Source organism: Argopecten irradians, chromosome 2 (genome assembly GCF_041381155.1).
Source record: "Argopecten irradians isolate NY chromosome 2, Ai_NY, whole genome shotgun sequence".
NCBI lineage: Eukaryota > Metazoa > Mollusca > Bivalvia > Pectinida > Pectinidae > Argopecten > Argopecten irradians.
Genome location: NC_091135.1, coordinates 17,423,368 through 17,446,346, shown reverse-complemented (window position 1 = coordinate 17,446,346; position 22,979 = coordinate 17,423,368). Strand labels below are relative to the sequence as shown.

The 22,979-nt window shown below is 35.6% G+C and overlaps 2 protein-coding genes, 1 long non-coding RNA gene and 1 other non-coding gene across 4 annotated transcripts; 2 read left to right on the top strand and 2 right to left on the bottom strand.

The window, feature by feature from the left end:
- Positions 1-725: 725 nt before the first annotated feature.
- Positions 726-2,980, top strand: LOC138314658 (uncharacterized). Its single transcript, XR_011207405.1, has 3 exons — positions 726-884; positions 1,818-1,866; positions 2,672-2,980. It is a non-coding gene; the product is annotated as an uncharacterized lncRNA (long non-coding RNA).
- Positions 2,981-6,636: 3,656 nt separating this feature from the next.
- LOC138314656 (heat shock protein 60A-like) lies at positions 6,637-15,835 on the bottom strand. Its single transcript, XM_069255111.1, has 13 exons — positions 15,726-15,835; positions 14,422-14,598; positions 13,839-14,091; positions 13,561-13,643; positions 12,912-13,007; positions 12,549-12,642; positions 11,483-11,651; positions 10,744-10,843; positions 10,224-10,331; positions 9,721-9,858; positions 9,160-9,334; positions 8,667-8,845; positions 6,637-8,299 (listed from the first exon to the last, which is right to left on the bottom strand). The coding sequence occupies exons 2-13, from the start codon at positions 14,587-14,589 to the stop codon at positions 8,144-8,146; spliced, it is 1,719 nt and encodes a 572-aa protein (XP_069111212.1). The 5' UTR covers positions 14,590-14,598; positions 15,726-15,835; the 3' UTR covers positions 6,637-8,143.
- Positions 10,458-10,535, bottom strand: LOC138317107 (small nucleolar RNA SNORD53/SNORD92). Its single transcript, XR_011207727.1, has one exon. It is a non-coding gene; the product is annotated as a small nucleolar RNA SNORD53/SNORD92 (small nucleolar RNA).
- A 148-nt stretch (positions 15,836-15,983) lies between the features above and the next one.
- On the top strand, positions 15,984-20,091 carry LOC138314657 (10 kDa heat shock protein, mitochondrial-like). The gene is made up of 4 exons (XM_069255112.1): positions 15,984-16,148; positions 17,468-17,629; positions 17,921-18,010; positions 19,422-20,091. Exons 1-4 carry the CDS (start codon positions 15,999-16,001, stop codon positions 19,467-19,469), a joined length of 450 nt encoding a protein of 149 aa, XP_069111213.1. The 5' UTR covers positions 15,984-15,998; the 3' UTR covers positions 19,470-20,091.
- The last annotated feature ends 2,888 nt before the right edge of the window (positions 20,092-22,979 follow it).

Sequence of the window (22,979 nt, the reverse complement as noted above, 5' to 3'; positions counted from 1 at the left end):
CAGTGTTAATAAATGGATGAAGCTATAAATCGACTGAGTGAATGAATGTGGTTTGCAGATGTGATAATGACTTTAGAATGTGTGGAATGATGATGATGGAGATAGTATTTTGTATGTATGCATGGTTGATAATTTAGAGGTGAGGATGGTAACAATGAGAATGATAATAAGGAATTAATTATGTAATGTGTATTGCATATGAAAGCCTGAATGAAAATAAGTTAAAAAAAGATGTAATGTTGGATTTTGTATAATGAAAACACTTGTATATGATAATTGATTATGGCGTAATTATAATGTTGTAGTTTTAATTGAAAATGTAACAATAAAATTTACAAAAAATATAATTATTTGTTTATCACTTTCGATTGAATATCAGTTTTAAAACTGGCCATGAAAACAAAGCATTTGAAGTTTGCATCGTTTCATTTAAAATTTAACCAATTTTTGTCTTTACTGATACATATTATGTAGCTCTGACAATGCCCAGAGCACTTGCAGTCATTCGAAATACAATCATAACTGTTACAGGGGACTGAGAATCAGTTACTTTTTTAGCGTTATACATGACAGACATAGAAGATTTTATGTATCTTTATTAAGAATAATTCATGCCATGCTATTTTTTTTTTTTTTATTATTGAATACAGTTATCTACGTGTATTGAATAATGTTATATTGTAAGTTTCCGGAAACAGTGTACCGGAATTTCGACTTTCTATTTATAAATAATCGTAAACTTCCTTTCCGGTTTTCACATGCTTGATTTCGTCGCATAAAACAGTCAAAGATGAGTCCTGAGATGAAAAAGAGAGTATCAACAGTTTTGAACTGTGCAAGAGTGACCTTTCAGTATGGGTTCATGCCAGTTGTAATATACTTGGGTGCGTATATACGTCCACATCAATTCATTATACAATGCATGCAATGGGTGGCCATGGTCACTGATGGTGGCGGACCACCGGTCGCTTGCTTATATAAGTTATAATCTTTATTCAGTTACTGCTACTATACAGTAAAGGCGTTATTGAGATATTTGTTAAGGTTTTAGAGTATAAGTTTTTATTTATATATTTGTCAATTATGTCAGGCGTTCTAGAGATACCCAGTAAACATATTATCCCTATTTCGTCAGCTAGCCTATCCAAGGCCGTTTTCGTTTATTCGGAACAACCGGTTCGACCGTTTGTAAAAAAAAACAGACCTGCAGTTTATGATACAAGCCTGTGATGGCTTTGTCAAAGCTCGACTGAAAACAATATAAAATCGCCAAGCCCGTCTTTAATTCATAAACGAACAACTAGGTCCAACCAGTCAAACCGCATAATCAAAAACGGCCCCGCATAGACACAAGGACTTGTGACGTCACTATATTAATGATACGTCGTACGACACAGTTACAGGGTCCGGATATGTAAGATGTATGGTAAATACATGAACATGATTAAAATTAACATAACTGCGACTAATCTTATATTATCATTATTAACTAGTCCCTGTGGTCAAGGTCGATTACTATTTTGTAGTCCAAAGCCAAGGTTGAAAATCGTATTTGAGTACGTACAAAATACTCATGTAGCCTATGATAGTAAAATTTATCAGTGTTCTGTCATACATTGTATACCGATATAAACTTAGATACTGTTGTAGAGAAAAATTTGTCATTTCTGAAAAGTCAGCTATAATATACATGTACCTGCATGCCTATACTAATATGTACTCTGTATGAGTATTTTATGTTTCCTCATTTGCAATAAGCTTCAAATTATAACTTACTGTATAATATACTTTTTAATTTGGTTTCAATTTATCGGCAGGTTTCAAAAAAGGAGCTGACGAAGGTATGCCAGAACTGTCATGGCAAAGGTTTGTTCATATTAATACTATTAAATATTAGGCAAAAAAATGTCTGTTTAGTGTTACTTTGGCAAAAGAAATAGGGTCGGTAGGTCAGGATTTATTTTTTAAGTGTCTTTCACTCAAAAGTAATGGTCGAAACCAGAGTCTGAGATAGAAATCCTGACTTTTAGTTGGGTTTTTTTCGAAGAAAAGTGCAAAAAAATAGGGTTAGGGGTAAAAACTTAGGGTCAGTCGGGTAACCCTAAACAATTTGACTTATATGAATCTAAAAAAAAATCATACCTTCAATAACTTAAATGTAGGCGAAGGTCGATGTTGCCTCTATCAGATATGATTTTTTTCAGCTACAAGGTATGAAGCTAAATCAGCTGCTTTCATCTTAAAACCGAGAAATATTGGAGTCATATGTTGTCTTGAACTATTAAAAAGTATATTTTTTTGTTTAAATGTATTGGATGATTATGAAAAATACAAACTGTAAACAAATGCTATGTCTAGCAAGTAACTAGGGTTGTCACAACTTTCAAGAAATGAAGATTAGATGTTATCTACAAGTTATAAATGAATTAGAGATAAATCAATATAAATACCTCTTTGCACATTACAGAGGTCCTTCCCTTGCAGGTAGGTATTGATTGCGACGTCATTATTTTGTGAGCCCAATTCACGTCGTTTTCTCCGAAACGTATGACGTTACACTCCGAAACACATGACGTCACAATTAAGACCTACCCGCTAGTGCAGATAACTCTGTAATATGATTAGAGATAAATCAATATAAATACCTGTAATGAATAATTTTGTTTTGCAGTCTATTATGGCAGTAAGATGGCAAAAGATCCAACTTCTACACACCAACACCCAGCGTTAGTCATCATCAACACTTTGACATCAAAAATGGAAAACTAAATTCATATTGTCAATTGACGCCAGTCATGCCATGATTGGTAATGTCAAAATAAACCAGCTGGTAACAGGACTTAAGTTGTGTCAAAGAAAGGAATACCATCAAATCCAATATGAATGAAACAAACATTTCCACATACCATAGAATTATCAGACTTTCATTCTTTCATTTTATGTGTGATATATTGATATTAAAATTTTATTAGCTTCTTGACTTTGTTTCATGTTTATTTGACCAATGCTTTGTGAATGAATTGATTGATTATAAAAAAAGTCATAATGACTATTCGTTATTTATTTGATCTTATTATTAACCATTAATAGTAATATAAGCCATTCTGTGATCTTCAATATTGTGACCACTTGTTTCTCTTCCAATTTAATTAACTTTCCTATGACCTTGAAGGAAGGTCAGAGTACTTTTCATGTCAGTATGCTAAAGACCCAGAAGCAGGTACATATGTATCTGATCCTCTTGAGTATTGAGGTGTTTTAACAACAGTAACTTTGATTCTTGCAATTTAAATTAATGTTCAAAGCCATTCATAACTCTTTATCTAACATCCTAATACTTTAAACAAACAAACAAACTTTTAATGATCTACATGAAATAACAAGAGATCCCATAGGGATCTTGGCGCCCACCAAAGAATGATCTACGTCTGACAATGGAAAGATGGATCTTTTCTCTGTTTTTCAAACTTTTACTACATACTCCATATGACATTTGAGAAAGATCCTTTCCTTACTTTCTGATATATATATATATCGTAGTAACAAACTTCATCTATCAAATATAAAAATCCAAGATGGCTGCCGGTCAGCCATCTTGTTCACCGATCAGTCCCAAAATGCATTATACACAATAAGAGTCCTAGGGGAACCAATATATGAAATTTGAGACAGATCCCTTCTGTACTTTCTGGGAAATAGCAGTAACAAACTTTTACTATCCAAATATTTAGATGGCGACTGATCGTCCATCTTGTTGACTGATCAGTCCCAACATGCAATATGCACAACTAGAGTCCTAGGGGAACCTAGATATGAAATTTGAGACAGATCACTTCAGTACTTTTTGAGAAATAGCGGTGACAAACTTCAATCAAAATCCAAGATGGCGGCCTGTCGGCCATCTTGTTCACCGATCTTTCCCAAAATACAATATGCACAACAAGAGTCCTATGGGAACCTACATATGAAATTTGAGACAGATCCCTTCAGCACTTTCTGAGAAATAGCGGTAACAAACTTTAAAACTTTAACTATCAAAATCCAAGATGGCTGCCGGTCAGCCATCTTGTTCACCGATCAGTCCAAAAATGCAATATACACAATAAGAGTCCTAGGGGAACCAATATATGAAATTTGAGACAGATCCCTTGGTTACTTTCTGAGAAATAGCGGGAAAAACTTAACTATCAAAATCCAAGATGGCTGCCGGTCAGTCATCTTGTTGACCGATCAGTCCCAAAATGCAATATGCACACAGTCCTCTGGGAACCTGCACATGAAATTTGAGACAGATCCCTTCGTTACTTTCTGAGAAATAGCTGTAACAAATTTTAACTATCAAAATCCAAGATGGCGGCCGGTTGGCCATCTTGTCAACCGATCAGTCCCAAAATGCAATATGCACAACTAAAGTCCAAGGGAAACCTACATATGAAATTTGAAAAAGATCTCATTGAGAAATAGCGGTACCAAGAATTGATAATGGACGGAAGGACCATGGTTGAAAGGCGAATTGAATAGCCCGATGGTGGGTTAAAAAAATCCAATATATCTTTTTTTTCTAAGCGACCATGAGGATTAATATCCCAAATATAAATTTTGTCAGTTTTTCCGTTCTGATATCCTACCTTCAGAGTAGGTGTTGCTCGAGATTCTCATAAAGTAAACATCAATGTCAAGCTATCAAATAAAAAAAATGAAGTTTTCACCAAAAGTTTTGAATGCTAGAATAGAGCAAATGACCTACTTCAATTTTGAATGTGTTTTTTTTTTCTAAACTTTAATTCACCAACCCATGAATGATCTGCAGACAAAAAAAAATTATTTCTACTCTATTTCATTATGAAATCATTGATTTTTCAACTTTTTCTTATGAAATGAGTTCAGAAATATTTTGCTTATCACTTAAAAACCATAAAATGGTGTAAAGTGATATACACCTTTCATATAGCATGGAGGTAAATATATTTTATACATTCAAAGTTGCCCAAGTGGCCTAGCCCCTCAGGCCCTGATGGAGTCATGTCAGTCCGACTTATTATGTACACTTATGAATCCCAACCTCATGATTACTACCAGTCAAAATTTGGTTTTGAAAAATTCATTTTTAGTTCACCTGACCCGAAGGGCCGGTGAGCTTATATCATGGCGCGGCGTCCGTCGTCCGTCCGTCCGTCAACATTTCCTTTAAATCGCTACTAGTCATAGAGTTCTGGATGGATTGTAACCAAATTTGGCCAGAAACATCCTTGGGGGAAGGGGAACAGAACTTGTATAAATTTTGGCTCTGACCCCCCGGGGGCAGGAGGGGCGGGGCCCAATAGGGGAAATAGAGGTAAATTCTATAAATCGCTACTTGTCCTAGAGTTCTGCATGGATTGTAACCAAATTTGGCCAGACACATCCTTGGGGGAAGGGGAACAGAACTTGTATAAATTTTGGCTCTGACCCCCGGGGGGCATGAGGGGCGGGGCCCGATAAGGGAAATAGAGGTAAATCCTAAAAATCGCTACTTGTCCTAGAGTTCTGCATGGATTGTACCACCCAAATTTGGCCAGAAACATCCTTGGGGTTAACAGAATTCGTATAAATTTTGGCTTTGACCCCCTGGAGCAGAAAAAGTGGGGCCCAATAGGGGAATTAGAGGTTAATATTCAAATTCCTTCAGAAAATAAACAATGAACTTGTATTCAGAACATTACTTGGCATTACAAACCAGGTGAGCGATACAGGCCCTCTGGGCCTCTTGTTTTATGAAGTTGATGAATGGATTCCAGACCACAAGGATCCGAGATTTAGTTAGTTAATATTAGTCCATTAAATCTGCTTTTATTATTAGGGGTTTTTTTTAGTCAAAAGAAAATAATGATTAGCAGACTAAGTTAATATATGTGTAGACCCACCTTAGTGCCTTTCAACCATTCTAGATGTTCAAAAGTCTAGGTCAAAATTTCTTCATAACCAAAGTTTTCCTGATGGTATCTTTATGGGATATGGGGACTTTAAAATTATACAAATATAGTCAGACTTGCCCACCAGGCAGGCAGAATGAAGTAAAATGACCGACAGTAGAAACTGTTTTTTGAGAAGAGCACGACATGTTGGTCGCTGAAGCTAGCTGGAATATTTTCCACCCCTTTGACAACTACACTATACACAATGTATAGTAATATTGACCCATGTCTCATTCAATACAGATTTTCAAGTGAATCAATCAATCCCCTCCAATACTTAGTTTTAGCCATTAATATGATTTTGATCCCAAATTCACAGGGATTCAAATACGAGTGATATTCAATGTTTTGTTTCAAAGTTGTTTATATTATGGAAATAGCCAAATAGACAATTTTTCCTGGTGGGCAAGTCCAATTAAATCCCAACCAACAGTTATGTGGAAGAATTCAGTCGATTGTTGATAGAAGGATTGATTCCTGAGGTGGCTTCCCTTCACAAAGGACGCTTCAGATAAGTTCAAACCAACAATTCACTTGGTCCTTCATGACCAGTTTTAACTTTTTTTAAAGAAAATATTGAGAGGACATAACGTAACCATGCTGCCTAACTCACCCGCTCTTAAGGCCAAGCAAGCTAATAAATGGCACCAGACATGCTTTATAAAGAACAAGTCTAGAGAACTGAGCTTTTTTTCTTTTATTACTTTCATATAAAATCACACAATTCTTTCACACATACCTACATTACCTAACTAGCATATAAGGAATTCCAAACACACCAAATTATTCTGCATTAAAATATCATAATTCTATTTTATATTTCTAATTTAATTCTGATTACACACATCACATCAATCCCTGTTGGTGTGGTATTCTGTTACACAAGTGTATTTTGGGATTGTAAAAAGCTCATCTCGTCTCAAAACAAACTCTTTGAGAATAACTTATTGTTGAAAATCTAAATCAACCTCCTATTGGTATGAAATATTTCGTATAAGTTGAGCTGTAAACAAATTATTTCACAACACTTAGTTTGGGTGTTATAGGTAACTAAGGTAAGTAGTTGTAACTTGTACCATTGCCCCCAACTCTTGTAATTTGATAATACTTTATATAAGTTTGACTCTTTATGACAAACCAAAATACATTTTTCTTAACACTGTATTGCATCAATGCTCATTCATTTCTTTCCATGATGATTTGCCATATATGATTACATCTTAATAGGAGATCGCTGTAATATAGAATACAACAGACAGCATCTTTTGACTTTGTTCCAGATTCACATGAACACCTTAAACATGTATGATTTAGTTTTGAAAGGATATGATAATAAAAATTTTGACAAGGAAATGCCCAACAAACATCATAAAACTTTAACAGTTCAAAGATGATATACATATATTTGTAACAACTATTGGTTTCAAACCCATCATCAAAATTTCGTCAATAAGAAAGAATCAACACTTTCACATCTTCAACCCTTTTTACCTTATTATTCAAAGAGCATTATGGAGAATATTTTTTTCTCTCTTCATTTCCATGGTTTAGCTGTAGTCCAAATTACATTTTAAATGCTATAACATACAATAAATGTTATGAAATATAGACCAGCTCCTATACAAATCACATGATACCATGGACATAATAAAAAGAACATGACAGCTTGTGTGTGAAATGTACTGATGGATTTGCTTCAGACTATAATAAAGATAGAACAACAGACAGTTTTAATTCATAGAAAATGATTCTTGCTACCTTTATACCAGGTTTACATTAATTGTTCATCTATAAAGCGAATGGCAAGAGTGAAGTTGAAATGGTATGAAAATGTAAATACTAATGACATCAAACAAAATTGCAGTTGTTCCTGACAAAGTTATGTACATGATTTCTTGCCTCATGACAAACTATAACCAGCCTTTTTAAAGTCTAATTACAGTAAAACAGACATATCCACTCATCATTATCTCTGTCTCTGGTACGAGATACGATGAAGTCTGGAGCCGATCAGCTCCACACGAATCACATTTGGTTCCCACCTTAGTCTGTATAGCAGTAACTACTATGACAGTCTGCCTGGTAGTAAGAAGTCCCACAAGTCATTTTGGTACTTAGTTTGCATGGTAAAAAGACAGGTACATGATTACCATAGTGATGAGAAGAATGATATATGGTTTCTATGGTAACTAGAAGCCCATACCACCCATTCCTCCCATACCACCCATACCACCACCTCCCATGGGTGCTGGTGGGTCAGGTTTGGGGATCTCCGTTATAACACATTCCGCAGTACTAAGAAGGGAGGCAACTCCAGCAGCATCTACTAAAGCTGTCCTCACAACCTGGAAATAGTAGCAATAGTCTTACTCTATTTGACATCAGTACTGGCAGATATCTGGTTACATACAGCAAGTTTTATAGACTCTGCTTTTATTCCATCATAACATTTTTTTTACAGGATGTATTTTTACTTGTATTCTTTGATGGATTCAAACTAAATTTGGTATACTTACCGGTATTGAAGATTTATAAATTTCATGTTATGTATTTTTAGAGAAAACAGTCTTAATAGCAAGCATTTTTTTCCCTTGCAACTTTGCTATGTATTTTTCTTCTACATTTTAGGTAAAACAATTTCACTGTTGAACTACCAGTATCTTACTTTGTAAAGCATATATCAGTTACATTTACATGTCTTTATCTACATACCTTTGTTGGGTCAATTATACCCCTCTCAATTAGGTTTACAAATTCTCCATTCATGGCATCGTATCCAAAGTCTCCTTCTCCACTGGCAACTTTCTCAACAATACCATATGGATCAACTCCTGTATTCTTTACAATTGTAACAGCTGGCAATCTTAAGGCCTTCTTAATGATCTCAATACCTGGAAAATAAAAAATAAATTTTGTACAATATATATTGCCCAGACAATATGGGTGACAATGAATCCAGAAATACCATGATAACAAGGTATTACATTTTCTTGCCTTTAGTTTAAACATATGTTTATAGTTTGCATGCAAGGATTACACACATATTATTGTCACAACTTCAAATATCATTTAAAAAAATTTCCTCTAGCATTATGATTAGATTTTGGACACATATCTTATGTATTCATAATAAACAACATCTGTGATATTCAAGGCACTAACTAAGTCAGAAAACATACTAAAGGAATTATTGTTGTAGACTTACCAGCTCTCTGGTCCTCGTTATCTCCTGTTACATTTTCCAGCGCTACTAAAGATCGGATGAGTGCGGTGCCACCCCCGGGTACGATTCCCTCCTCTACGGCCGCCTTGGTAGCGTTCAGGGCATCGTTAACCCTGTCCTTCTTCTCGTTTACCTCCACCTCGCTGGTACCTCCAATCTAAAAGCAGATGATAGGGTTATAGTAAGATGATCATTGAATACCTATCATTATAAAAGAATGTAACTTACATTACTGGGACCGAGTTTTCAGTCCATAAGTAACTCTTTTGACATTATTGATCAGGACAATTGTGACCAATGCCAAATCAAGTTTTATACTAATAATTGTCCAACTTTTGATGGACTCAAAGTTAAGACATACTACCAACATATTAATTTTTCAATTATGGAACTTACTCTATCTGTACACAATCAGAAATACTTTATAATGTTATTTGTTGGCAAACAAGACTTTTTGCTATAATGTCAAGAAATATCGAGAAATAAATGTCAATTCAAGAATGTTACAATGTTTATTTCAGATCTAGTTGACAAGAAACTAACTTTGAGAACAGCCACACCATTTGACAACTTGGCCACTCGTTCACTGAGTTTTTCTTTTTCATATTCTGAGGTGCTCATTTCGATTTCATCTCTAATTTGATCTGCTCGTTTATCAACATCCTCCTTGGAACCTTTACCCTAAACAAAAAAGGACATTTAAGATCAAAACAAAAAGAAATAGTCACTTCAAAATCAATGTCTGTTGGAGACCCTTGTATCAAATATGGCAGGTGCTTTGACTTTAGTTATTATTAGTTATTTTAAATAGTCAATATTTAAACAATTAGAATGGAGATTCTGATCAATAACTCTCTGATTATCAAAAATAGTTTTTTTCTATCACAACCAGGCTAAATAAACCCAATCAGTCCGATTCTTCATCGTCTGTATCCAACTTGGCTTCACTGATAGTTGTTTGGTGTGATAGGTGTGTTAGCCACTGTATCTTATAATTGTTTTAATGAGGTAACGAGTAGCTAATGTAAAGTTATGGATAAACTTACCCTAATTATTAGAGTATCATCTTTAGTGATTGTAACCTCTCCTATTTGGCCAAAATCTTGCATCTGGATATCCTCAAGTTTGAACATGTCCCCATCATCACCAAATATCTACAAAAGAAAAGTAATATTTTACGAAAATGGAGACAAAAAATTAAGAATAGTCAATCAAACAAAAATCAGCCAACTGGCTGAGGAGTCCTTGTCATATATAAATATGTAAATATTGCCATGTGATCGCTCAGACAGCCAAGGAATGTATAATCATTAACTTTCAGATAAAAATTGAAACCATGTCCTTAATCATCACAGCAATCAGGCAACATCATAATAATGATTATAGACAGCTAGGATACTTAGTAAATTATCTCAATAAGAATGGGCTGGACAACTTTTCAAATATGTGGTAACTGGTCCAATCATATTACTCATTCACCCCTAAAAACACAATTGGATAATTCTTCTTAAAGACCTTGAACAGTCCATTATAAAATATCAGGGGTGAAAGGTTTAATAATCTTACCACTCCTCCTGTAGCGATGGCCATGTCTTTTAGTGTGTTCTTGCGGTTATCACCAAACCCAGGAGCTTTCACAGCACACACTTGTAGTCCAACCTTGAGTCTGTATCACACAAAATCAGAATCAGCAATCCATAAAAGTAATCAAAAGCTATAAAATAGTATGGAGATTTTGTTAGTACTGTTGTAGTGCCATGGTAATAACAAACTGAAGAGACAATTCAGGAATATAATTAGAGTGTATTAAAATTTTGGCAAACAGCACATCATACGGAGACAGAATCAATCTGTATGTCTGTGTGTAGACCAAACTCGTAGAAACAAGCCCAGTCTATCTTTAGACACTTAATTTGTGCACCAGGTAATCCCAAGATGTCACACGACAACAAAATGGGGAATGAGTAAGGTGCATACACAAGGAACCGTTTTTTTCTTCTGTGTAGTTATAAATCGAAAACATTATCGTGGTATTATCTGAATTTCATGTAGATTTAGATGACCATAACAATTTTTGCAGATCTTGATTAGTCACAATATTTGAGTGATCTTTGTCATGATGATAAAGAGATTCTGGAGGAATTTATAAAAGGTTGGTGAAAACTTGATATTTCCTTGAGCAAATACGATTACATTTGAAGTCAATAACTTTCCTTCTTCCATAGCATTAAAGTCTATTTAGGGTAATTAACTTTAGAATCCTCATAGCATCAGCCATTTTGGACTTCCTCGATAAGAAACCAACCTGTTGAGAACAAGGGTGCTCAGAGCTTCCCCATCAATATCCTCAGCAATGATCAACAGGGGTTTTCTAGCCTGGTTTGCCAACTCTAGGGCTGGAATAATGCCTTGGATTGAAGAGATCTTTTTCTCACTGAACAACACCAAACAATCCTGGTACTCGCACTTAGCACCTGAAAAAGTAATCGTAGCCCATTATATTAGTTTTTACTTTATATACATGTACAGAAGACTAAAGGACAAAGATTGAAGAATACAATTCAGTGATGAATAAGATATCAAATAATGTGACATGCTTTAATGCCCAGAGCGTCACTAAGACGCTATGGGAAAGTGAACATGTGTTACTATAGCACCAGTGTACAAACCAGAATGTCAGATATGGCATCCAGGGGTAGATCAAGTGCACAACATAGATAACATATTTAATGACATCATTGTCATATTTATCTATTAAACCGCTATGATGCAGGTCTATCAGAGAATTGGAAGAACAGAGTAAAACATGTTCTAGGTTATACAGGGCTATTCCATTATAATATCTAGCTAACCAAGGACTCCAGATTATAATTTTCAATATCATTCCTGATTTGATATTTTTTCTATAACCTCTAAAACAATATTAAATCCTAGCAAGTGTCTTGAAAGTAGCCCACAATGCAACTTAACTTTAACAACTCTAATGTGGCACTAAAGAATACGCCATATATAAAACAGTGCGAGTAAAGTCAGTACTGACAAATGACCTGTTGGACATCACTGCTGGATAATATCGTAGTGAATGACCTAATTAATGATCTGACATCTTATACAAATAAGGATATAATAAAACATTAGACGTTTGAACATTATATTTGGTGAAATAAAATATAATTCAGCTAGACATGTGGCATGTTTTATGCCCAGGGCAGTACAATAACAATGCCGTAGGAAAGTGAACATGCGTTTCTGTAGCACCAGTGTACAAACCAGAGTGTAAAGATGTATCACTGTGGTGTAGATCTGGTGCTTATTAATAGCCATTATCAAACTAGCAGAGAAAACAAACTATGTTTTCTACATAACCTTACCCTTGGTGGAGTTGATGAAGTATGGTGAAATGTACCCTCGGTCAAATTTCATTCCTTCAATGGTTTCCAGCTCATCATTCAAGGTTTTTCCATCCTAAAAGAAATTCAGATCTCTTGTTATAATGACATTTAGGACATGGCAAGAATTTGTGCATTATTTGATAGTGGTATATACGTAAATATACAGCAGTGTAAAATATTCACTGTTGTAAGAATAAGGCTGGAGTCAGAGGGGACTTACAGACCACAGACAGCTTTTAAATCAGAAGAATGTAAGCTGCTAAATCATTACCACTGAACCTGTGTAAGACTCAGAGACACCTTGACCATGGAAAGCAGGACTAGTAGATTATTAACACTAACCTTGACAGTGATAACTCCATCCCTTCCTACTTTCTTCATGGCATCAGAGATCAGGTTTCCAACTGTTCTGTCACCGTTAGCAGATATGGTGGCAACCTGTGAAATATCAAAATTACATCATTTTTTTCATATTTTTTTTATATATATATATTATTGATTTACTTATAAGCGAGTTTCTTAATTATATTCATTTCTTAATTATAATAGCAAGTCAACAATCAATTAAGAAATTGAATATGGACATACAAGTATTCCTGTCTCCAATTCTACATCTTGCGGTTGGTTTACTCAGAATAGTAGAATTACAGAACAATAGCAAGTCATACCATTTCCTAGTAATACAACATTCATAAACTTTTGTCACACAAGTTTTTCTCTCTCATATTCTCCCGTACTTGACAGGAATATCCCATGGTTGCTAAGAAAAGACAACTGATAATCCGGGGTAAGACACACACAACAATGATGTCATTAACACATGCAGCACCCATTGTCCAAGACATCATCAATTTGAATACAATACACCATTCACTCATTTAGGTAATGATAGCAAGGTGAAAATGCTATTTCATCAAGTTTTTGATAAAATTTCCGAAAAATATTCAAACATGGGCCTGTTAAACCCATGCTCGATTCTATTAATCTTTACCTGTGCTATTTCCTCTGGGGTAGTCACAGGTTTAGACATGGCCTTGAGTTGTGTGACAATAGCGTCAACTGCAGCCATCACACCTGGAGAAAGAAAAAAGAGCTGAAATATTATATTATAGAGTATTTTTACAATTACGACTACAATGCATTACATAACTTAAAACACTTACTCTATTAAGTATTTCTTCCAGCATCTGTCAGTTCTACTTCAATGAACAGATAAATAAGGATTTATGTGAAATATATGAATGCTTTACAAATAATTTTGAAAATAACCTCTTCTAATTTCGACTGGGTTAGCTCCCTTGCTGATTTTGTCGAAGCCTTCCTTAGCTATGGCTCGGGCGAGTACGGAAGCAGTAGTTGTACCATCACCAGCCTCCTCGTTTGTGTTGTTGGCTACGTCTTGTACTAATTTAGCACCAATGTTCTGGTACTTATCAGTCAGGTCCACAGCTTTGGCTACAGTCACACCATCCTTGGTAATTTTTGGGCTTCCCCAACTTTGTTCTATGATGACATTTCTTCCCTAAAGGTAAACAAAATTCATAAATAATATAGGTAATACAGCATCAGATGGTATAAATCCATCCATGTCTAATGTTTTTATAATGAACTATTTAATCTTTAGGTTTAGAAGAGTTAAAATGTGTCTGCAGGGCTTATTATCAACCAAATCTTTGGAAAAGCAATTGTTAGGAAACTCAAAGGAAATCTGGTAACTAGACCTTTGAGACAAAAATTACTGGATGGAAAACAAGCAAGTGTAAACCTTGTATGTAGGGATTCTTAATTAAGTCAAATCTACTGTGTAAATGAAAGATGACACATATTTACAAAATTTTTGTTCACCAATTACCTTTGGTCCCATGGTAACGGCAACAGCATCAACTAGTGTGTCCACACCCTGCAGCATGAGAGCACGGGCATCAGGTCCAAATTTGAGATCTTTAGCATATGACCTTGTCAGGGAGGGCATAACCTGACGGGCCAAAACAGGCCGCAGCATACTTGGTAAACGGTACATGGCTGGTATCTAAAGGCAAAACAAGAAAGTAAACTTGTGAAAACTTGTGTAAAACAAAATAGCTCTATCAAAATTGCTTGATATATGCAGTTCTGTAATATAATAAGATAAGCACACGGAATTAATAATTTCCTATAGGCCTATACTAAAATTAATAAAAATGGTTTGACACTGGTTTGACTTGATTTATTTCCCCTTATAAGACAGCTGGACAGCTAGAACAATTTATTACTTATCTTACCAGTAACATGTTCATTTGCAACAATTGCAATTTACTACTGTAACAGTTTATCCTTAAAGATTATAAATGTAGATATAGATGGGACAGTTTGAGGTAGGCAAGGGTATGAAAATGTACTGTCTAGTGTCTACACATCCTCTATACTCCAGGGTTTACATTATGTAAGTAAACCCTAAAGTACTGAAGATGGTGTCTACAGCATTCACTTATCATTTTCATAATTCGACAAATCAAATTTCCAGTCGGGCAGGTAGGTTGTTAATGTCATTTGCTCGACAGAAAAAGTGCTTATAAAAGTTAATATCAAGCCTTGAAATTATTATTCCTCAACCCCAGAATAGGATTTTTATATAACACGTAATTATGGACAAATAATAATAAAATTAGGTTTAACGAAAATTTTATGTATATACAAGAATTAAGCATCCTCCAAATTGAATAAGCAATAAAAAAGGAATATGATGAAACTTATAATACCAGTTTCATCACTTGGTGAAAAAATAAAACAATGACTTCTCCCCCACATGACATTGACATTTGCTAGTATTTATATAATGTACTTTACACAATAATGTTACGTTATTTCAATCGTTAATGGCAAAAATTCAATGTTTGATAAGGTACCTAAAGTTCATTGACATTTAAACAAATATGCAACACGCAGAATGCAGTAAGCAGCGACAATAACCTGCACGTGGGCATGTTACCCAACCACGTGGGGACAAGGCTTCATACCCGGCTTCACGAGTCTCCGGTTAGACCGTTAAGTGCGTTATCATGCGTAATACACTATTGTGCGCGTGCAAAATATGTCATGCAGATAGTTAAGTACATAAATATATACATTGCAAGTTCAAAGGCAAATATAAATGTTTATTGGAGAAAAGAGTCTTACCAGTTAGTAGGAGTACCGGCGTGCCTTCGCTTAGGTTCTTGGGTTCCGATCTGACGTACGTTCGATAGGTCTCGGATTGTCTTTCGGAATAAAAATTTAGTGAGGCCCTGAAACAGTACACCTATTATATTGTTCAGAAAGAAAAGAATGTGTACCACCAAAATATATATTATTTATGTATTAAATGACAGATAAAGTCTTTATTAATCAAAGGTGTTATTATATATATTATTGATATTTCTGTTAACATTAATCTTGACTTTATGTAAAAATATGCCTAACAAGGGCAATATTTATTTCCTGCTAGAAATTTCTATGTACGCATGCTCACTTGCCTGTTTATGCCATGTGTTTAACTTTCCAGACGGTTCTACACTGAGTGCAGCTAAGGTCGTCACAGGGCTCATTATCACCTTCAAGATGGTAAGATCAACTTAACTGAAGTATTTCTTGTATTTTTATTATATTCAATTATTTTGTTAGTTACTTGCAAATGTAATTAGCATGATTGCATGGATCTTGTCACTGTCCTACTCTTAAACCGGCTCAATGTCACACACGTGGGAGGATATTGCATTGGCTGGGGAGCATCCATTACTCCCCTTTCACTGTAACATATCACTGTCTTATTGCAAAATATAATTATTTTTTAGTGATAAATTATAATGATAAAGAACGCCCATTAAATGATCTGCATTTGTGATCCCAGTAAATTGCATAATTTAAGGTGTGTATTATCTTTTATCTGTTCCTAATGATTTTGCTCCAGAACCATCATAGAGATTAGATTGTAAATGGTTGCATAACTCCATAAGCCTTTTTTAAACTTTGTCCTTGTAAACATAATCTGGTGATAAATTATTTTATTACTTGTGCTAGATCTGCCTGATAAAATGTCAAGACTGCATTCTCAATTATATATATACTCTAGGGGTTATCTCACTGTTATGTAACAGGAGAGGAGAAAATGTAGCGGCCAGACCGGGATTCGGACCAGGGACCCTCCGAACACTAGCCGAGTGCTCTACCGACTGAGCTACCTGGTCACCGATGATCGACCCAGTCCAACCCCGCTACACTCCTCCCTCCTTTCTGGAAGTCTTTGCCCTCGAAGGCATACAAGACCCTTCCAAACACCACCAACGTGGGTTATTATTTAGTTGGGCGCCAATTTTGAAACAAGAGGAGAAAATGTAGCGGCTAGACCGGGAATCGAACCCGGGACTCTCCGAACACTAGCTGAGTGCTCTACCGACTGAGGTACCTGGTCACCGATGATCGACCCAGTCCAATCCCGCTACAGTTATATCCCCCCCATGTTATAGCAATTACCTAAAGGTAATCCAACTATATTAGACATAGGTATTGAGAACCTCTTGACACAACATAATGATCAAAAGTGTCTCGTCGTGCTATACCTCTAACATTGCATGGAGTAACCTAAAGACAGTTAAAGAGAAAAACTAACAAATCACCGGAGAGGTCTGCAGATATTTCTTATGAAGATTACAGAGAGTGACGCCTAACTTCAAAGCCACGAGTCTACCAGTGTACTGTTATTGGATTCTAAATGAAGTGACAGTTAACTACACAGAATTACTCTGGCTCTGACAGACAGCTAGTGTTGTTATTTTTTGACAAATGATACACAAATTGAATGTGTGAAGGCTTGGGGGTCAGAATATCATGGTAATATTATAGTATGGCAGATATGTTCTAACAACAATTTGTTTTTATCACAGGCATCAGCATTCAAGAAGTTTTTGCCAATGTTCGATCGTGTCCTGGTCGAGAGATTTGCTGCAGAGTTGAAAACAAAAAGTGGAATTATGATTCCAGATAAATCTGCAGGAAAAGTTTTGGAGGCCACTGTAGTGGCAGTTGGACCAGGAAATAGAGACAAGGTAGTTAAAGTGGTGGTTACATTATCAAAGAAAAGTTAAAAAATGATTTTACACCCAGGTGACCCTATTCATATGGCTATATGAACTCAGCAATAAAACTGTTATATTGAATTAAATAACAGATGTGGCTTTTTAGGTAGACCATTTAGGTAGAACTGCTGCTAGATCTCAAGATTATGAAATTGTCTTTAAGTTTAAAATTGTCCTATTATAATGACAAAACAGATAATAAATTGATAATACCTTCTTATTTCTGTTTATCCCATTTTTCAAATAAAATGTATTTTGCAGTCCGGAAATATCATCCCAACAAATGTTAAGACTGGTGACCGAGTTTTACTGCCCGAATATGGTGGCACCAAAGTGGTGTTGGAGGACAAGGTAAGTCTTATACTAATAAACCACACAGGGTTAGGGAGGACAAGGTAAGGCCTAAACTAATAAACCACACAGGGTTAGGGAGGACAAGGTAAGGCCTAAACTAATAAACCACACAGGGTTAGGGAGGACAAGGTAAGGCCTACACTAATAAACCACACAGGGTTAGTGAGGACAAGGTAAGGCCTAAACTAATAAACCACACAGGGTTAGGGAGGACAAGGTAAGGCCTAAACTAATAAACCACACAGGGTTAGGGAGGACAAGGTAAGGCCTAAACTAATAAACCACACAGGGTTAGGGAGGACAAGGTAAGGCCTAAACTAATAAACCACACAGGGTTAGGGAGGACAAGGTAAGGCCTACACTAATAAACCACACAGGGTTAGTGAGGACAAGGTAAGGCCTAAACTAATAAACCACACAGGGTTAGGGAGGACAAGGTAAGGCCTAAACTAATAAACCACACAGGGTTAGGGAGGACAAGGTAAGGCCTAAACTAATAAACCACACAGGGTTAGTGAGGACAAGGTAAGGCCTAAACTAATAAACCACACAGGGTTAGTGAGGACAGGGTAAGGCTTAAACTAATAAACCACACAGGGTTAGTGAGGACAGGGTAAGGCCTAAACTAATAAACCACACAGGGTTAGGGAGGACAAGGTAAGGCCTAAACTAATAAACCACACAGGGTTAGGGAGGACAAGGTAAGGCCTACACTAATAAACCACACAGGGTTAGGGAGGACAAGGTAAGGCCCTAAGGCTTAAACTAATAAACCACACAGGGTTAGGGAGGACAAGGTAAGGCCTAAACTAATAAACCACACAGGGTTAGGGAGGACAAGGTAAGGCCTAAACTAATAAACCACACAGGGTTAGTGAGGACAAGGTAAGGCCTAAACTAATAAACCACACAGGGTTAGTGAGGACAGGGTAAGGCCTAAACTAATAAACCACACAGGGTTAGGGAGGACAGGGTAAGGCCTAAACTAATAAACCACACAGGGTTAGGGAGGACAGGGTAAGGCCTAAACTAATAAACCACACAGGGTTAGGGAGGACAGGGTAAGGCCTAAACTAATAAACCACACAGGGTTAGGGAGGACAAGGTAAGGCCTACACTAATAAACCACACAGGGTTAGTGAGGACAGGGTAAGGCCTAAACTAATGAACCACACAGGATTAGGGAGGACACCGACAGGGAAATGTTAAAGCCTTTGCCATTGAGAATGGAGCCAAATTTTCAAATTATGCAGTAATAAAAATCTAATCTGTTGTATGTAATTTAAGGAAAAAATTAATGTGCTTGGAATCAAAGCCATTCAATAAATGTAAGGTCATTGTTTAACATCCTGATATAACCATTTTCTTTTATTGTTTACAAATAACTTTTCACTGATATCTGTTTCAGGACTACTTTTTATTTCGGGACAGCGATATATTAGGGAAGTTTGAGTGAAATGGAAAACCCAAATGGATAACCAAGACATTTATGATGAACAATTTGACCAGGCATTTATGTGATGAAGATAGTGTTAATCCCAAAAAGACATCAGTTTGAGACATAGAGAGCACAACCATTAACAGGGACTTGCCTGCTATGATGTTCTCTATGGAGGCCTCCTTCTCATGTGCAGCGAGAGGTGTGTTTTGTGATGCAGAGCAGAACTCAACACACAATTTAATCATGATTGTGTATAATAAGTTGTGTGAATGTGTGTGTAGATTATTATAGATTATTCAAGAGTGAAATTCATTGTATCATGTTTGTTGTCAATAAGACTTAGTTTAATTAATTAGATGATATTTGTTTTAGATTTGAAAAATAATATACAGATACGAAAACATTGAAAGAAAAAAGAACTTTAAAAAGTTATCATCGATTATGAATTACGAAAAAAAAATATTCCTTTTTTATTATATAATTCATATCCATATATTTGGGTACCCGGTAGCTTCAAGGATAAGGAATTGTCATCTCAGAAAAAAATGGTATGAAAAGATATTGTAAACAATTCATTTTAATCATCTGACCATATTTCATTTTAATTGATAAAATATAATAAATTAGAAAAACACCATTGTTGTGTTTTGAGTGCTTTATCCTGTAACTGTCCATCACTGTCCACCTGAGGGCAGTTCCAGGAAAACATATATGGCACCCAGGGAAGGCACTTTAAAAAAAAAAAAAAAAAAAAAATCACTTCTGTGCCAAAGTGGCATTTCAATAAAATCACTTCTGTGGGTGGGTCTATCGGAAGCATTTGTAACCTTTTGAAATAAATGCAAAATTTGTGTTTTATAATGCTGTCAGTCATCCTGACTGCAAAATAACTGTTGAGAAAAATGTTAATTTCTGACAATACTAATAGGTTGTTAATCTTCAATAAAAACAATTATTTTATTTTCTGGGTGTTTTGATAAAATAATGGCAGAATATTTATCTAAAACATATTATATTCAATCAAACTTGGTAATGGTACACAGAAACAATGGATTAGTTCTGGCAAAATACTGTTGTAATCAACAGATTTTATTTGAATTCACTTGTATTACTATGTAAGTTGAGGAAAAAGTGGCAGTTCACAAGCGCAAGTGTGACTGTCTAAATGTCTACTCTTGCATTACCCTTGTGCAACATTTCGGTATCTTTAGTAGATTTTCCGCTGGTTCTAGAAAGACTATTCCTTTATACAAATTTCATAATAGATGCAGCACATCAAACAATAGTTCACTGCACTATATACAGTGAATCAAAATATGTCAATCCAAAAAGATGTCGGAGCTAAATACAAAATTAAATCGCTTCTATACCATGATCTTGTTTACAAAAAAATAGATATGTGTGGGGGTCAACAAAATTGAAAATCGCTTCTATCGGTGGGTCTCCAAATTTCAGAATGCCTTCCCCCTCTACCATAAATGTTTTGCTGGAACAGCCCTGAGAGAGTCCGACACTCTTAACCGTCGTATGTCATACACAATTTTACATTATCAACTTCTCAAACTGAGAAAGTTTGCTAAAAATAATATCCTTGACCTTCATTCATGGCCACTGGGGCCAAATAGGCTTAAATCTTAAAAACATCTCCCCTATTTAGACGGTAAGAACTGATATTAAAGCAAACAAGAGACCTAATAATGAGCATACATTGTTTCTAGGATAAATTGTTACTTGGTTCTGTAACTTACTGGGATAAAGGACTAGTCAATATGTAAAATGAACGACCTTGACACAGGTAAAATACTCGCATTAGGCCTAAAAATATGTCTGTTTAGGGTTACATTGGCAAAAAAAAGTAGGGTCGGTAGGTCGGGAGTTTTTTTTTTGGTTTTTGTGTGTCTTTCACTCTAAAATAATGGCAGGAACCAGAGTCTGAGATCTAAATCCCGACTTTGATTTTTTTTTCATAGAAAAGGGGGGTGGGGATTAGGGTCGGTCGAGTAATCCTAAACAGACATTATTTCTTTGGCCTTACATAAGAGGTCAACATAAAGGCGTGTTCAGAATGGCGAGCGCTCGCGCGACAAGAAATTTACTGAATGGCAGTGGGTGCTCGGGCGCGCACTCGATATAGTGCTCTCTCGTGCACTTGTTTTAGCACTATTATCAGAATAAATATGTATTTAATGAAAATTAACAAACCTAAAATTTCTTCTTTTCGTCTTTTCGCCTTTTCGCCCCGAAAAAAATACAAATTACAAATATACTTTGTCATCTATCATATACGACGGAGATTATAATGTAATTTCTAATGTACAATTATGATGAAGACCATGTCATGTATGTAGTCAAAATGTCTTTTCAAATAATACACAGTACATTGTACCTACTGATTGACTGTTATAATTAACTGTATTTGAGCAATTTCTTGGTACAAGCCCTTCCTTTAAACTCAAAGTCTTCACGAGTTGTCTTTCATAAATTATTTTGTTAACAAGTTTATCCGTGGTTCAAACGCTTTCAAATAATACCCGCCGACAACTTTTTTTTCCAAGTTGTGTAGGGGAGGCAACTCCTGTAAGTGCTATGTTTAGCATCTTAAGTTCATTATGGTCCTTACATATACACGGCAATGTTTTGATAAGCGTAATTGCTAAAGAGGGCGATTAGAACACAAAAAATAAGATATTAATGAATTTTAAAAAAATGTATCAATCACGCTAAAGGATTTGCGGAATGATGAATCTGTTAGTGGCACGTGGCATATGCCACGTGTGAGAAATCTACGTAACTGCTGTAAACAAACATGTTGACTTCTGTTTTAAAACTTCTAATCTTAGTTATTGATGAAGATACTTGTAATACTATCAATTTAATAAATCGATTGTTATCATAAACTACTTTGATGCTTCTATATTGAACAATTAAGTCAATATTAAGATAAAAAGATTTCAAAATGACTTCCACACCAGACCGGAAGGCGAAAAGACGAAAAGACGAAAATTAAGGTTTGTTAATTTTCGTCTTTTCGGGGCGAAAAGACGAAATTTAAGGTTTGTTAATTTTCGTCTTTTCGGGGCGAAAAGACGAAAAGACGAAAATTAAGGTTTGTTAAATTTCGTCTTTTCGGGGCGAAAAGACGAAAATTAAGGTTTGTTAATTTTCGTCTCGAAAAGACGAAATTTAAGGTTTGTTAAATTTCGTCTTTTCGGGGCGAAAAGACGAAAATTAAGGTTTGTTAATTTTCGTCTTTTCGGGGCGAAAAGACGAAAAGACGAAAAGACGAGAATTTTGAAGGCGAAAAGACGAGAATCAAAGTCGCTAATTAGCGTGTATCACTTTCGTCTTTTCGTGTTTGTCTTTTCGCGGCGAAAAGACGAAATTTAAAGTTGTTAAATTTCGTCTTTTCGGGGCGAAAAGACGAAAAGACGAAAATTAAGGTTTCTTAATTCTCGTCTTTTCGGGGCGAAAAGACGAAAAGACGAAAAGACGAAATGGCACAAATCAGCCACCGTATCAACAAGA

Excerpts from the sequence above, each read along its gene's own strand:
- LOC138314656 (XM_069255111.1), bottom strand. The coding sequence starts at position 14,589 with ATGTACCGTTTACCAAGTATGCTGCGGCCTGTTTTGGCCCGTCAGGTT. Across the intron at positions 14,092-14,421 it reads CCGTTACCATGGGACCAAAG|GGAAGAAATGTCATCATAGA; the intron begins GTAATTGGTGAA and ends GTTTACCTTTAG. Across the intron at positions 12,643-12,911 it reads ATGGAGTTATCACTGTCAAG|GATGGAAAAACCTTGAATGA; the intron begins GTTAGTGTTAAT and ends AATTTCTTTTAG.
- LOC138314657 (XM_069255112.1), top strand. The coding sequence starts at position 15,999 with ATGCCTAACAAGGGCAATATTTATTTCCTGCTAGAAATTTCTATGTAC. Across the intron at positions 17,630-17,920 it reads GACCAGGAAATAGAGACAAG|TCCGGAAATATCATCCCAAC; the intron begins GTAGTTAAAGTG and ends TGTATTTTGCAG. Across the intron at positions 18,011-19,421 it reads AAGTGGTGTTGGAGGACAAG|GACTACTTTTTATTTCGGGA; the intron begins GTAAGTCTTATA and ends TATCTGTTTCAG.